At 43.0% G+C, this 16,201-nt stretch overlaps 1 protein-coding gene across 4 annotated transcripts in view; it reads left to right on the top strand.

Moving 5' to 3' along the window:
• Positions 1–37: 37 nt before the first annotated feature.
• Positions 38–16,201, top strand: part of kctd5b (potassium channel tetramerization domain containing 5b) — a 34,145-nt gene continuing 17,981 nt past the window's right edge. For all 4 annotated transcript variants that reach the window (XM_046369039.1, XM_046369038.1, XM_046369037.1 and 1 more), the window contains exon 1: positions 38–912. In XM_046369039.1, the coding sequence (XP_046224995.1) occupies positions 691–912 (222 nt within the window). In that variant the 5' untranslated portion in view covers positions 38–690. The remainder of the gene's footprint in view (positions 913–16,201) is intronic.

The following is a 16,201-nucleotide window of genomic DNA, read 5'->3' as shown; positions in this document are numbered from 1 at the left end:
ACTGTATCCTGATTTCAATAATATGTTGTGTACATTGATAGGAATGTTATGTATTTCAGAGATACGTTTGACAGTTTTCTGCCCTTTGCTCACTGCATATTATGCTATAAGTGGTGTGGTAGGCCTCTAGTAGATGGAGGAAAATGAGTGGTATCGCCTGGGGTGCATTCAGTTCGATTAAACGTATGCTGCGTTTCGTAACTGCTTGTACTGAACGACACGGCCCCACGTTCTTGAACCGGTTCTTTTTATAGCTGCTCATGTCTTGAACAAACTTGGTGTCAAACTCATTCCACAAAGGCCTGACTGTCTGCAAGTTTTCGCTCCACCTTTGTACTTGATTGAATTAAGGTCACAAATTAGTAAGGAAATAGCCTCACCTGGTCGTATTGGTTGAAAATAATAAACGCTTCGGCTCGCCGTGGTGAGTTTGATACTCCGGGACTATGAGGTGCGTTTGCGCCATTTGGATGTTGTGTCTGGAAGCAATGAGTGACTTATTTAACGGGCAGCGGTGTATTTTCAATCCACAACCCATCCCCTCTTTTTTTAAACTGGTCGTTCAGAACAGCACCTTTTACGTTTTTTTCGTACTGAACGCAGCCCAGTGAATGGCGTGGAGCCTACTGGAGAGGAAAAGCTTCCTGTCAACAGCCTCACCCAGTCATACCGGAGGGCGTAGAAGAGGGGATGGCAGAAAACAGCTCCGATACTTGTGGTTCCGTTTATCGGAGGTGTTTGACTCATTCTACCGGGGAAAAAACCCACTCAACCAGTAACGGGGCATCCAAATGGGTTCGATTGAACGTGGGGGGAACGTATTTCTTAACAACACGACAGACGCTGTGCCGAGATCCGAAATCATTTCTGTACCGACTGAGCCAGGCTGACCCCGACCTCGACTCTGATAAGGTAATGTTAGCCGAGTTAGCTAGCCTTCTCCGGGTTTCTTGTGTCATTTACATTTAAGTAATTTGTGTCAATGGTGAATAATTCAAAGTCTATGGGTTCGCCTAACTAGGTAGTCTGTAAATGTAATGGTATAATGTAGTGAAAGGGATATTTTATGACCGATTGCAAACGACTACTAGCTAGCTAGTTTATTAACGTTAATTCCAGATTCCGACAGCCGTCAAACGACGTACACTACATGACCAAACGTATGTGGACACCTGCTCGTCGAACATCTCCTTCCAAAATCATGCGTATTAATGTGGAGTTATGGTCCATCCCGCTAAAGCAGCATGTTGGTACATTGCTGTGGGGACTTACTTCCATTCAGCCACAATAGCATTAGTGAGGTTGGTTATGATGTTGGGCGATTATTCCATGTCTCTCAGTCGGTGTTCCAATTCATTCCGAAGGTGTTTGATGGAGTTGAGGGCAGGGCTGTGTGCAGGCCAATAAAGTTCTTCCACTCTGATCTCGACAAACCATTTCTGTATGGACCTTGCTTTGTGCATGAGGCATTGTCATGCTGAAACAGGAAAGGGCCTTCCTTAAGCTGTTGTCACTAAGTTGGAATCACGAAATTGTCTAGAATGTCATTGTATGCTGTAATATTAAGCTTTCCCTTCACTGGATTTAAGGGGCCTTGCCCGAACTGAAAAACAGCCCCAGATAATTATTCTCCACCACCAAACTTTACAGTTGGCGCTATGCATTGGGGCAGGTAGTGTCCTCCTCCTCGTATCCGCCAAACCCAGATTTGTCTGTCAGACTGTCAGATGGTGAAGCTTGATTCCACCACTCCAGTAGACGCTTGGCATTACGCACAATGATCTTAGGCTTGTGTGCGGCTGCTCGGCCATGAAAAACTATTTCATGAAGCTCCCAACGAACAGTTCTTGTGCTGACATTGCTTCCAGATTCTTACACCCTTGAGCACTTGGGGGTCCCATTCTGTGAGCTTATGTGCTCTTACCACTTCACGGCTCAGCCGTTGTTGCTCCTAGATGTTTCCACTTGAAAATAACATTACTTAGAGTTGGCCTGGGTAGACATGTTGGGAAGGTGGCATCCTATAACGTGCTACATTGGTAGGCACTGAGCTCTTCAGTAAGGACATTCTACTGCCAATGTTTGTCAATGGAGATTGCATGCATCTGTGCTCGATTTTATACACCTGTCAGCAAATACCCGAATCCACTAATTCGAAGGGAAGGGGTGTCCACATACACACAAGTATCTAGTTGGTACTGTTTGCTAGCTAGCAGGAGAGCATAACTGGTTCTCTAGTTACCAAGGTAGCTACAAAAATTGTAAGAGTTGGTTGATACAACGTAGACTAACTAGAATTAGCTCAAGGACATTTAATGATCATGCATTGTCATCTTAGCTTCCTGAAATGGCTCGCCAGTCGTCCCCTCCAGTGCTGTCTTTACTCTGACTACTTGTTACAATGCTTGGGTATTAGTTTGGCATTGAGTGCCTACATAAGTCTTAACAATATAGCATATTACCTTATTGAAATTTGTATTTTCAGTGCCATAATTAATTGTATTTGTTTTTTGTATTGGTGACCATGTCCAGTTTAAGGACACTGGTATTTTCCATTGAGAATTAAACATCAATTGCTGCAAGTGTTTTATGTTAATAACAGCTTTAAGTGATTGGTCGAACGGTCTTTTTGGTGAACGTCGGGAAACCGAATTGCATCTGTGAAAGAGCCGTTCAGCTGTGATTTGCATACAGCTACTACTGCTTTTTGAGTTTAAAACAATGTTTTTCTGCATATATGTTCATTATTTTTGTAACTAAATGTGGTGTATCCTCACTGCAGAAACAAATTGTGGGGAGTGTGAAACTTTTTTTTTTTTTTTTTTTTTTTGCAGGCCATTTTAAGAATTTGGCCAGGTAAAAATGTATTTGACTGCACATTTGTGGGGGTGACATAATGGTGGCCTACCTTTTTGTGCTTTAAATTGTAGATTTGCAATGTTTTTTAAATTGTAAGTTCAACCTGAGCATTAAACAAAATAGCTTATTTCCTAATTAAACTACATTTCATATTTACCTTGAATGTGTGTATTTAAAGACTACATTTGTCAAATTGAATGTTATTGTTACTACAAAGTAGGATACAGTCTCAAAATAAGTTTTCAGTCAACCAGATTTCATAGCTTTTGGCAATGGCTCACAGAATTTGTTTTGGTAATCATTTGTCCCCCTGTGTTTCTGACCAAGTCGGAAGGTTAATGAAACAATATGTTTTTTTAATGTGTCTGAGTGCTAGTATAGAAAGAACGCTGATTTGGACAGGCAGTGTTACAATCGTAACGTTTTTGAGGAAAGGTTGTTATTGTGGACGTGTTTCAATTAGGATTGTATACAAACTTTCTGTGGAAAGCTAACTTAAATCAAGTGCTTAGGTGATGTGTAATTGGTTTCCTTTCTCTGTCAGTAACTTACTCGTTCTAAGCGTAACTCACTAGTCTGCAACACTGTACCACGCGATCATGATCAAATGTTCATGCCCATTCTATTGCTTCCGAAGTGTGCTTGTTTGCAAACAAGCTAGCTGGCCATTTTTATCGTGTGTGTGATCTATTTTGGGTCTACTCACGTTATAAGGACTGCAATCATGTTGTTCTGCTAACTGGAGCATTGCATAATTTAAGTTCTTAAAAATCCATACAATTTCACCGGTCATGCTGAGTTTGTTTACTTCCTTGAGGGTACCCTGTCATTGACAATATATCTGTGTAGTCTGTCCTGCACGTGCTTGTGAACTAAAGCTGTCAAGCATGAGGTGATAGTCGATCTGACAAGAAATGTCTATGAAAGTGCAAACCCTGCACCAGGGGTAGTTTATATTTTAATTCAACCTTTTTACTATTTCACGTAACGAAAATTAAGATGAACCCTAAATAGGAAAGACATCAGCAAAATGACATATGTCAAGATACAGTAGAGAGAAGGAATGAGTCCAACTCGCTCAAACAAGGGAATGAAATCAGTGTATCAATCACTGAGTGTAGGTTTAGAGGTATTCACTGAGTCTACAAAACATTAAGATCACTTGCTCTTTCCATGACACACTGACCAGGTGACTCTGGATGAAAGCCATTATCCCTTATTGATGTAATTTGTTAAATCACCTTTAAAATCTGTATAGATGAATGGGAGGAAACAGGTTAAAGGATATTTTAAGCCTTGAGACAATTTGAGACATTAATTGTGTATGTGTGCCATTGAGGGTGAATGGGCAAGACGAAAATGTGTCTCTGAATGGGGTATGGTAGTAGGTGCCAGGCGCACTGGTTTGTGTTAAGAACTGCAGCGCTGCTGGGTGCGCACCGGTTTCTCGTCTGTATCAAGAACCACATGGGCCAGCATCCCTGTGGAACGCTTTCGACGCCTTTTATAGAGGGGGAGTGCAACTTAATTAGGAAGGTGTTCCTAATGTTTGGTGTGTGTCTGTACATGCATACATGCAGTTTGTGGGACTAGTAACAGATAGACCGACTCAGATGCTGTTGAAATGCAGTTCTTGAGGAGGAACGATTTGTGTACATCTTGCCAGCCAAGGATGACCAGACTTGGGTGGCTGCAGGTCAAGTTGTTCAGTCCCTGTGTCAATTTGTGGACAATATAGGGACGGGGTACTGTTTCACAGAGCCTGTGCTGGCAGATTAAAGGGTGTTAGATCAAAACTAAGCCTCATCTTAAAAATACATTTAACAGTGTTTTCTGTTACTCAGTAGGTGATAACATCTGTACATTTGAAATGGAGTGCAGTGTCATTTGGTACATTTGAAATGGAGTGCAGTGTCATTTGGTACATTTGAAATGGAGTGCAGTGTCATTTGGTACATTTGAAATGGAGTGCAGTGTCATTTGGTACATTTGAAATGGAGTGCAGTGTCATTTGGTACATTTGAAATGGAGTGCAGTGTCATTTGGTACATTTGAAATGGAGTGCAGTGTCATTTGGTACATTTGAAATGGAGTGCAGTGTCATTTGGTACATTTGAAATGGAGTGCAGTGTCATTTGGTACATTTGAAATGGAGTGCAGTGTCATTTGCTAACTGTCTTTTGGGACCCTGTCACATCCATAAAATTTTCCTCTAGTGTTATTATGAAAGTGCAAATATTTCTATGATTGAGGTATGCCGCACTCTGATTCGCAATGAAAATCAGAGATTTTCAAATAAGGAATTGTAAATGCATTTTTTTAACCACATTTGGGCTTTCATGGGACTCACAAGTACACTTTAATAGCCTATGCAATAACTATACAATATACTGGTTATATCTTGGTTCTTTGAGGTACAGTGCATTTTCAGATGAAGACAAAAGTATTAAGATGACATTTGGTGAATATATCTTTATATAAACACACATTTTGCACAGTCACACATAATTGTACAATTGTGGCCAAATATACATTTTCACAGTCTGCTTCCTCAGTTTGTATGATGGAAATTTGCATATGCTCCAGAATGTTATGAAGAGTGATCAGATGAATTGCAATTAATTGCAAAGTCCCTCTTTGCCATTGAAATGAACTGAACCCCCCCCCCTCCCAAATCCACTGCATTTGAGCTCTGCCACAAACGGACCAACTGACATCATGTCATTGATTTTCTCGTTAACACAGGTGTGAGTGTTGACCAGGACAAGGCTGGAGATCACTCTCTCATGCTGATTGAGTTCGAATAACAGACTTGAAGCTTCAAAAGGAGGGTGGTGCTTGGAATCATTGTTCTTCCTCTAGCAATCATGGTTACCTGCAAGGAAACACGTGCCGTCATCATTGCTTTGCACAAAAAGGGCTTCACAGGCAAGGATATTGCTGCCAGTAAGATTGCACCTAAATTAACCATTTATTGGATCATCAAGAACATCTAGGAGAGTGGTTCAATTGTTGTGAAGGCTTCAGGGCGCCCAAGAAAGTTCAGCAAGCGCTAGGACCGTCTTCTAAAGTTGATTCAGCTGCGGGATTGGGGCACCACCAGTACAGAGCTTGCTCAGGAATGGCAGCAGGCAGGTGTGAGTGGACCTGCACGCACAGTGAGGCGAAGACTTTTGGAGGATGGCTTGGTGTCAAGAAGGGCAGCAAAGAAGCCACTTCTCTCCAGGAAAAACATCAGGGACGGACTGATATTCTGCAAAAGGTACAGGGATTGGACTGCTGAGGACTGGGGTAAAGTCATTTTCTCTGATGAATCCCCTTTCCGATTGTTTGGGGCATCTGGAAAAAAAGACAAGGTGAGCGCTACAATCAGTCCTGTGTCATGCCAACAGTAAAGCATCCTGAGACCATTCATGTGTGGGGTTGCTTCTCAGCCAAGGGAGTGGGCTCACTCACAATTTTGCCTGCCTAAGAACACAGCCATGAATAAAGAATGGTACCAACACATCCTCAGAGAGCAACTTCTCCCTACCATCCAGGAACAGTTTGGTGACGAACAATGCCTTTTCCAGCATGATGGAGCACCTTGCCATAAAGTAAAAATGATAACTAAGTGGCTCGGGGAACAAAACATCGATATTTTGTATCCATGGCCAGGAAACTCCCCAGACCTTAATCCCATTGAGAACTTGTGGTCAATCGTCAAGAGGCGGGTGGACAAACGCAAACCCACAAATTCTGACAACCTCCAAGCATTGATTATGCAAGAATTGGCTGCCATCAGTCAGGATGTGGCTCAGAAGTTAATTGACAGCATGCCAGAGCGGATTGCAGAGGTCTTGAAAAAGAAGGGTCAACACTGCAAATAATGACTCTTTGCATCAACTTCATGTAATTGTCAATAAAAGCCTTTGACACTTATGAAATGCTTGTAATTATGCTTCGGTATTCCATAGTAACATCTGACAAAAATATCTAAAGACACTGAAGCAGCAAACTTTGTGGAAATTAATATTTGTGTCATTCTAAATTTTTGTCCATGACTGTACATTTTCCTCAAGTGTGTTTTTTGTTGTATATTTTCATTGGTTTTGTGTGTAGCCAAGCCTTACTTTCAAAGTGGCTATTAATATTTGACCTTTTAGACTTTGAGATTCACCAACTTTTGCTAATGTGTCATTCTCCCAAGAATGCCTGTCCATATGTCACATCCAAAACGCAAGTTGTTGTTTAATTCAATGATACTACTTACATTTTTGTAATTTGTCTACTCTTCCCCTATAGGGTTCTACAAATATACACTAACATTTTCATTTATGCTTGATAGGTCAATTCTGTGAGACATTTTGTTTCTCATTTTGTGTGCAAATGTCACATCCATAATGCTGGAGTTGCTCTTTTTAAGCATTTTGAACGAAGAGCCAAATAAGCATACTTGTTTTACTGGATGGAGTGAAATGTGCCGGCTCACCGAAAAGACTCGGAATAGACCCGTCACTACTAGTGTTTTTATGTTTCCGTCAGGCTTGTGACACTAAATACTTGTGGCGAGCAGAATCAACAACCTCTGCATCATTCAAGACTGTTGTTTTAAGGCTTGAACGCAACAATGGCGTTTGCGTGCCGAGAGTACTTGTGAACTGAGTGCAAATTGATTTTGCATGTAGAATCATGTGAAAATGTTGGTAGTCATGGCCTAGATCCGTGTAACAAGTACACTTGGATCGCCAAGCTTGTTTCACCCTCGTTGGCGCTCGATATCAGCAGACAATCCAGTAGGGGCTGGAAACTATACCGAGCTTTGATTGGTCAATAGCAGAATATTTACATAATGTTCAGCTTTCTCCAACTTTGGTCCCTCCCTGTTCATGCTCCCTTAGCCATGCTATTATCGCTCAATGGTCCCCTTCCCACTTAGCTTCCCTTCATTGAAAATGAACGGGGCTCCTTTGTTTCGCCCCAATGTGCTACGTGGATTTCCGGTGTCAGATGTCAACAGTGCGCTGAACAAACAGGAGTTCCACATTCTGTGGGACGTGTGCGACCCAGTCCAGTTGGCTATTATGTCAATAAGCTGAAAAGTACCCAGGGCCATGAGTTGGCTCCAAGTCAGATGGTACGTCAGCCGTGGCCCAGTGAGAGACTGGTGCCGGCCTGTGTAGATGGAAACAGAAGTCTGAGCTTGGGGTACATCCTCAATGGAAATGCGGCATAAGGGATTCAGACTACTGTATGGCGAGGAATGAACCAGTGCCCAACTGCGTTGGCTAACTGGTTTGAATGCTTGCATGAATGACATTCCAGCCACGTGTGTTGAATTTCCTATTCATCCGCTGGGCATAGAGGAAGAAGCAGTTGTGTATGGGCAGCACCAGTTGGTGTGATGCTGCTCACACACAAAGATAATAATGAAATGCATGCACTTGTTTTTTTCAAGGTTAACGTGAGTTAATGTAGACCAATAGTGTTTTGCTGTGACATTTTTAAAATGAGAAGAATGCTAGCTGAGGTAGGCCTAGCTACAAATAAGATTGTCATGCAATTTAGATTTTCTTGTCATAGTGCAGGGAAGTTGACTGACAGCTGAAATAAAAGCCAGATAGAAAATGGCAATTTTGCTGTCTTTGTTACTGTTTCTAGTAGGCCTAGTAACCTGCCCTGAAAATGCCGGAATATCCAACATCTCTCTCCTTTTTGTCAGTCTTGCTATCCTTTCTCCCACTTTAGCTCTGTTTTAAACACACACACACACACACTGACTGCCATCCTTAGTCCCCTTCACCCTCTGGCTGTGTGTCTGGTCTGTAAGGAACAGCTTGTGTGGATGTCTCTTTCACTGGCTTTAGTTCATGTTCTAGCTTTTTTCCAAGTGTGGTGGGGAGCCAAGGGATGTCACTCCCCTCCCTGAATGGGCTGTATGCTTGTATTGGGTGAGAATCAGGGGCCTCTGTTCTAGGGTTGGGCATTTTGAAATGATTACACTATATCGTTCATTTTGTTTGCATATCCGGATAGTCGGAATGCGTGTTTTTAAAAAACATTTTTTTTCTTCAATGGGGACTTGCTCGCATGCCCCTATCCACATTGACGGGACCGCAGTGGAGAAGGTGAAAAGCTTCAAGTTCCTCAGCGTACACATCACTGATCATTTGTTATGGTCAGTGAGGCTGAAGAGCCTCAGGAGGCTGAAGAAATTTGGCTTGGCCCCAATAACCCTCAACTTTTACAGATGCACAATTGAGAGCATCCTGTTGGGCTGTATCACCGCCTGGTATGGCAACCAAGAGGGTGGTGCGGTCTGCCCAAGAGTTTGCCCTCTGTGATTATCTGCCCTTCAGGACACCGACAGCACCTGATGTCACAGGAAGGCCAAAAAGATCATGAAGGACAACAACCACCGGAGCCACGGCCTGTTCACCCCGCTATCATCCAGAAGGCGAGGTCAGTACAGGTGCATCAAAGCTGGGACAGAGAGACTGAAAAACAGTTTCTATGTCAAGGCCATCAGACTGCTAAATAGCCATCACTAGCTGGCTGCCACCTGGTTACTCCACCTTGCACCTTAGAGGCTGCTGCCCTATATACATAGACATGGAATCGTTGGTCCCTTTTTAAAGTGACTAGTGTTACACTATTAAATGTTTACATACTGCTTTACTCATGCGTATCTACAGTATTTCAGTTAATGCCACTCTTGACATTTCTCAGCTTAAGTTATATATTCCATTATTTTACTTTAGATTTGTGTGTATTGTTACATACTACTGCACTGTTGGAGATAAGAACACAAACATTTTGGTGGTTTGGTGGAACTGCAGTCTGAAATTCGGGGGTTCCTGTATGTGGGCATTCCTACATCTGCATCTTCTTTTTTTTTTTTTTAAAGCTATGACTTTGGTAGTGTAACGACCCTGGGTTTATAAGCGCGGAAATCGACCGTGCCGCATGAGCATGCTTTTGCGGCGAAGTAGAACGCGCGCATGACCTCGGGCTCGAAGGTCGAGGGTTCGAGACCTGCTCCCTGCTGTTTCATTACAGTACATAGGCAGTGGTGCTCCATACAGTAGATGGTGGTAATTCACCATAACGTTGGATGCCAACCGCTGATAAACCCCACAAGAAGAGGCAGGGTCGACAACGGTAGCAAGCTATAGACACACCGGTAGTGTCCTTTGCCCCCGGGTGTCAGGCATTGTTTTCCTGCAATTCTGTTAATGTTGAGGGCAGGTATTCAGCATGCAGGAGCAAAGATTACTCCGGTATAAAGGAGGTGTAGGCGAGCTAGCACACTGTGTCCCTCCGCCTTCTGTGCTAGCTGGAAACGGGGCGACCGGTAGACCTGTCCCCGCCTGTCGAACACGGTTTTATCTGGAACACGGTTGAGTTGATGCAGGAAGGCCCCAAATTGCGGGCTGCAGTTGTACACTTGGGCGTGTCTGACACAAAGTAGCCAAACCAACTCGCAAGTTGGACAAACTTGTTGCTGTGAGTGTCTGTCTTGACTGCATTATATATTTTTTTTAAAGAAGCAAGCTAGCTACACTAGCCAGTTAAGTTAGTGAGCCAGCTATCAAGGCTAATTGAGGCTTTTGCTGCGCTCCTCGCGTCCTTGTCTACAACTCATATTAAACAGCCTACCTGTGGGTTAATCGTTGTAACCTACTCATTTGGCCAACTTAATTGTGTAATTGTAATTCAATTTTGCATAGGTACTTATTGTTTATGGGGCACACTTGTTTTACTAACATTTTGTAATGTCATGGTCTATCCCTGTATGTAGCAATGTCACAGAGAATTTAATTTTAGACAGCCTTTTCATTGAAATGGGCCTAAAATCTTTGTCAAAAAGAAATGAATATTGTAGTATTCGAATAACCGTGCCCAATGCCCATCCCTACTCTGTTCGTCCATCTGTCAGCAGCAGTTTGCATGTCACTTCTCCCCTCCGCCTAGGGGGGAACTACTCCAGAATGTTTTTTGCTTGACTCCCAAAACACGCTGAAACGGCTGTGTGCGCATACACGTTCAAACCACCTCATTATTGCAGTCCTACTTGGAAGACACAAGTTGCTTTCTAGAGCGGACTGGCATGAGCATGATGCTGCCCATTTAGCTTATTAACTTATAAAGGCCTATTTTGTTTGAAAATAGGTGAGTTGTATGAACTAGAATATTCCTGCTGGGCGCAGCCTTGACAGATCCCATTGGATGATGCAGCGCACTCTACGCAGATGAGCCTGTTATTTGCCATGTTTATAGGCTATAGCCTATTCGGACGGAATTAGTACAGCTGCGGCCGCTGAATACCCGGTACGCGAGATTGTGGTTGTCAACAAAGCAGCATGACAGAAATGTAATGCTAGTTTTCGAACTACCGGTAGTTAATTTTGAATAAAAATAAAGTGATCTGTGCATTTGAACAACATCAATACACCTATTAAACTTTTGGTATGTCAAAAACCGAATGAACACTGCTGCACATGCTGCCACTGTTTTGAACAGGATAGATTATACTATTTAGAACGAGCAGACAGCTCACGAACGAACGAGAGCATTAGGGAGAACGCCACAAGCACGCAAATGCAAGTGAAAACTTTATCTAACTTAATGTTAAAAAGCATGATGCGCTAACCAGTTAACGTTCATTCTGAAGTAACTTCATATTTCCGGGTTATGAGTTTAGAAAGTCTTGACATTGGCATGGGAGCTAACTATATAGCTAGCTAGCTGCTTAACAAATTCTCTACTTCGCACAATTACTCTAGCTGGCTAATTAATTTGATCATGCTTTGATACACCTGCATTTATGCTGTTATAGTCTGCACATGTTTGCCCTGTCACCTACAGTAGAACCTGACAAACCACATTAAAATTGCTCATGCTTTTTTTGTACTACTAGATCCGCGATGTGAGGCGATGTGAAGGCTCTAGCTAGTCAATCCTTAAACTCTTATTCGTTGTAGTCGTCTGGTTTCAGGTCCCAGGCTTCTATGATTTTTATTTATTTACAAGTGAATTACATTTTGCTTTAGCTTCATCTGATAGACCAGATCTAGTCACGTTTAGGTTCCCATCTTCAACCTACGGTCACGTACGAGAGACTCTTTGGGAGGAGACTAGGGCGGAGCTCCAGAAGTTCTGACTGATTGCACCAGGACGGTCCATTTACTTTGTGCTGTTTGCTATGGGCAGTTCCCCCTCGTAGCAAATGGCTGGCAATTCGCGCACGATCTGCACGGCCTTTGCGCCCACTGAGGCGGAGCTGCCGCGGCTGGCAGTCACTGAGGGTCAGTGTATTAATAGTAACTGAACAACATATATTTTTGTAATAAGGAAAATGTCCGCATTGTACCGTACTTTTGAGCATTTAAAACACAATCCATGAATTCTCCAAACTGCCACCTGTGGGGTTAAAAAAAAAAAAAATTGCACTTATGACAGCAGCTTGGAGTGGAGGTTTTTGTAACTGGGCGTGAAGATGTTTCAAGGTCATGTCTAGACTATAGATAATAGGCTACACTAATGACTCGTGCTTGGTTGCCAAGCAGCCTATACGTGTCCCCATAATATTTAAATTGTGGAATTGACATAATCATTGTTTTAGCGAACCATGGTAGACTTTCGTCCTAATAAATATATTTTTAGCTGCTGAACAGTATTTGCGTTTGAGACTGGATGAGGAAGTGAACTTGCCCTTTCCAAAAAGTTTAGCTCAGTCGCTTAGCGATCTATTGCCTAGGAAATTAACAGCCTGGGTTTCATTAAATAAACTATAGGCACAATACTTTTTATTGCACATTTAGGCCTAATTAAACAGACATTTTTTTCTATTTCAATTCACTGGCACAATGTACACAGAACAAAATATAAACACAACATGTAAAGTGTTGATCCCATGTTTCATGAGCTGAAATAAAATATCCCAGAAATGTTCCATGGGCACAAAAATCGTATTTCTCTCATTCTCTTTAGTCCCTGTTAGTGAGCATTTTTCCTTTGCCAAGATATTCCATTCACCTGACCGTTGTGGCACATCAAGAATCTGAGTAAATTGCATGATCAGTACACAGATGGACCTTGTGCTGGGGGCAATAAAAGGCCACTCTAAATTGTGTATTGTTGTCACTTGACACAATTCTACAGATGTATCAAGTTTTGAGGGAGAGGGCATTTCGCATGCTGACTGCAGGAATGTCCACCACAGCTGTTGCCAGTGAATTTAATGTTAATTTCTCACAAACGTTTAAGCGAATTTGGCAGGAAATTCAATCGACCTCAAAACTGCAGATCACATGTAACCATGCCAGCCCAGGACCTCCACATACGGCTTCTTAACCTGCAGGATTGTCTTGAGACCAGCCAGCTGGATGGCTGATGAAACTGGGTTTGCACAGCGGAATAATTTCTGCACAAACTGTCAGAAACCATCTCAGGGAAGCTTATTGCGTGGTCCTCATCCTCACCAGGGCCTTGACCTGACTACAGTTCAGTGTCGTAACAGACTTCAGTGGGCAAATGCTCACCTTTGACAACTGGCACACTGGAGAAGTGTGCTCTTCATGGATAAATCCCAGTTTCAACTGTACTGGGCAGACCGCGTGTGGGTGCGCGATTTGCTGACGTCGACATTGTGAACAGAGTGCCCCGTGGTGGGGTTATGTTTGGGTAGGCATCAACTATGGACAACAAACACTTATTTCATTGATGGGAATTTGAATGCACAGATACCGTGACAAGATCCTGAGGCCCGTTGTCGTGCCATTCATCCACTGTTATCACCTCATGTTTCAACATAATGCACAGCCCTGTGTCTCAAGGATCTGTACACAATTCCTGGAAGCTGAAAATGTCTCACTACTTCCATGGCCTGCATACTCACCAGACATGTCACCCATTGAGCATATTTGGGATACTCTGGACCGACGTGTACAACAGCATATTCCCGCCAATATCCAGTGACTTCGCACAGCCATTGAGGAGTGGGACAACATTCCACAGGTCACAATCAACAGCTTGAGCAACTCTATGCGAAGGACATGTCGTGCTGCATGAGGCAAATGGTGGTCACACCAGATACGGACATTTTTGTAAATATATATATTTTTTTATCCACGCCTCTACTTTATTTATGTCTCCAACCGATGCATATCTGTATTCCCAGTCATGTGAAATCAATAGATTAGGGCCTAATGAATTTTTTTGTTAAATTGACTGATTTACCTTGTAACTCAGTAAAATCTTTGAAATTGTATGTTGCCGTTTTATATTTTTGTTCAGTGTAGAATAGTTTTGCCATACTCATTAATAGTCTAATCCTATACTTTTGGTGAATTTACGAGGCATTGTGAGAGTATATAGCCTGTCCGCCTGCCCCCTTCTCTCTCGCTGTTGCCTGCCCCCTTCTCTCTCGCTGTTGCCTGCCCCCTTCTCTCTCGCTGTCGCCTGCTCTTTCGCTTTGCTATGAAAGATGAGTGCATGTTCAGTCTTCGGTCTGTTGCGTGTGGTGTAGTTCACGCTAGCCTACTCATTGATTAGCCCCTACGTAATGATCTTGCGAAACTATTGTAAGCCAAGAAATTGCGAAATACAGCTTTTGATTACCAATGCTCAGCTCTGATTGTCTGCCTGGTGGCCTACTTGTCTAGTTATGCCCTTCCCCTAAGTTTATTTGCTGTGAAGGATGCAAGAGTTTGAGTAGTTGCCGTTGGCTACTTCCGAGAACACTCGGTTGCAAAAATGCTGATTCCTAGGAGCCGAGAAGTCTTCCTAGCGGAATCTATTCTTGACACCCAGAAATGGGAGTCGACACCGGGAATCGACGGGCAAGGAGTCGAAGAATCAATTATTTTTGAGTCGACTCTCCACCACTACCTCCGCCTCAGCACTGTTTTGTCAGTTAAAAAAAACGTCCGTGTGCGTTTCGTTTCTCGTAATGCTCCATCATATTCCATTGCGCTCATCTACTAGCACCGTTAATCTCCATTACCACACATTCCCTTGGATTTACTGTTCTCAGTTCCTTTCATATTTGCATTTGCTCATGCAAATCTCCTAATCTCTCAATAGCCTAAATCAGTGTGTTTTTGGGTGGTTTGCCCAAACGTGAACAGCTGATCATAAATGGAGCAGCCCAGCCCAATCCCCTGCCTAAGTGCAGATTGGGCTCTCAGGCTAATGCACTACATATCCCTGTCTGCCAGCAGCTTTGACTAATGGCTACCTTCAATATAAAAAGAGCTATTCCCATCAACCATAGTCAGCCCCATAGCCAACACCTTTCAAAAAATGTTTATACATGTATTCATTTTGCACATGGGGGTGTGCAAGGCCAGTTTTTTTTTTTTTGGTCACTTCACATCCCCTCACTTGAACAGGAAGCACCAAAGGCTGATGGCTAATTCAAGTGCTCTATTTTTGGCGATGCAGTATTGTGTTTACCACCTCAGGAAATGAGTGCCTTGGTCTTCAGTCACCTAGGCTGATGCGCTTCAGAAGGAGCTTTGCATTATTCATGTTGACTGGAGCCTGTTTTGCACATTGGGGTAAGCCAGGAAGAGTGTGTGTAGGGGGGGTGTAGTAGACTCGTATGCACGGTCACCACAACTAAGATTCTCCCAAATTCTTGTTTCCAGAGGGAACTGCATCTATATTTTAAGACACTTCTTCCTGCTTTTATTTTTTTTGGAATAGTATTATATATTCACCTGACTTATGGGTCCTTTCTGCCACATATCTTAGTTGATTTTTGACTGATTTTTGTGCACAGTTCTTGGCTAATTTAAAGTGCCGGTAGAACAAGTATTTTATCAGCCAAGTATACTGGGTCAAACGTCAGGTAAGTTGTGGATGGTCCGCTATCTAATCACTTCAGGACCATAAGCTTACAGAACTCAGACTACTCATCTGAACCAAATGCAGGGCCACTCAAGTGACATTCCAGCTCTCCGGTTTTGAGAGCAACATCAATATTTCAAGAATTCCATTGCATGAAATTCTTGTTCCTTTCGCATCTAATTCTTTTCATATTCCTCTCTATTTTCCTGCTGAGAAGGCGTTCTCCACGTGGGTGAGATGTGCGGCCCGCATTCAGCGCTGGGTTCCCGCCTGAACCCTGGGGGAGGGAGGCAGTAATAATATTTTAACACTACCAGCTCCCTGCTCCTCCACTGCTGCCTTCACACTGCCACGCTCTAAACACCATGCCAGAACCAGTGACACGTCGGCACCACCGCAGGGCACTTGCAAAAAATAGGCTAGCTATGGATGACTGTACATGCTATGGATGACTGTACATGCCATGGATGACTGTACATGCTATGGATGACTGTAGATGCCTTGGTGG

The sequence above is a fragment of the Oncorhynchus gorbuscha genome, linkage group LG11, assembly GCF_021184085.1.
Source record: "Oncorhynchus gorbuscha isolate QuinsamMale2020 ecotype Even-year linkage group LG11, OgorEven_v1.0, whole genome shotgun sequence".
NCBI lineage: Eukaryota > Metazoa > Chordata > Actinopteri > Salmoniformes > Salmonidae > Oncorhynchus > Oncorhynchus gorbuscha.
This window is presented reverse-complemented; position numbering and strand designations above follow the sequence as displayed.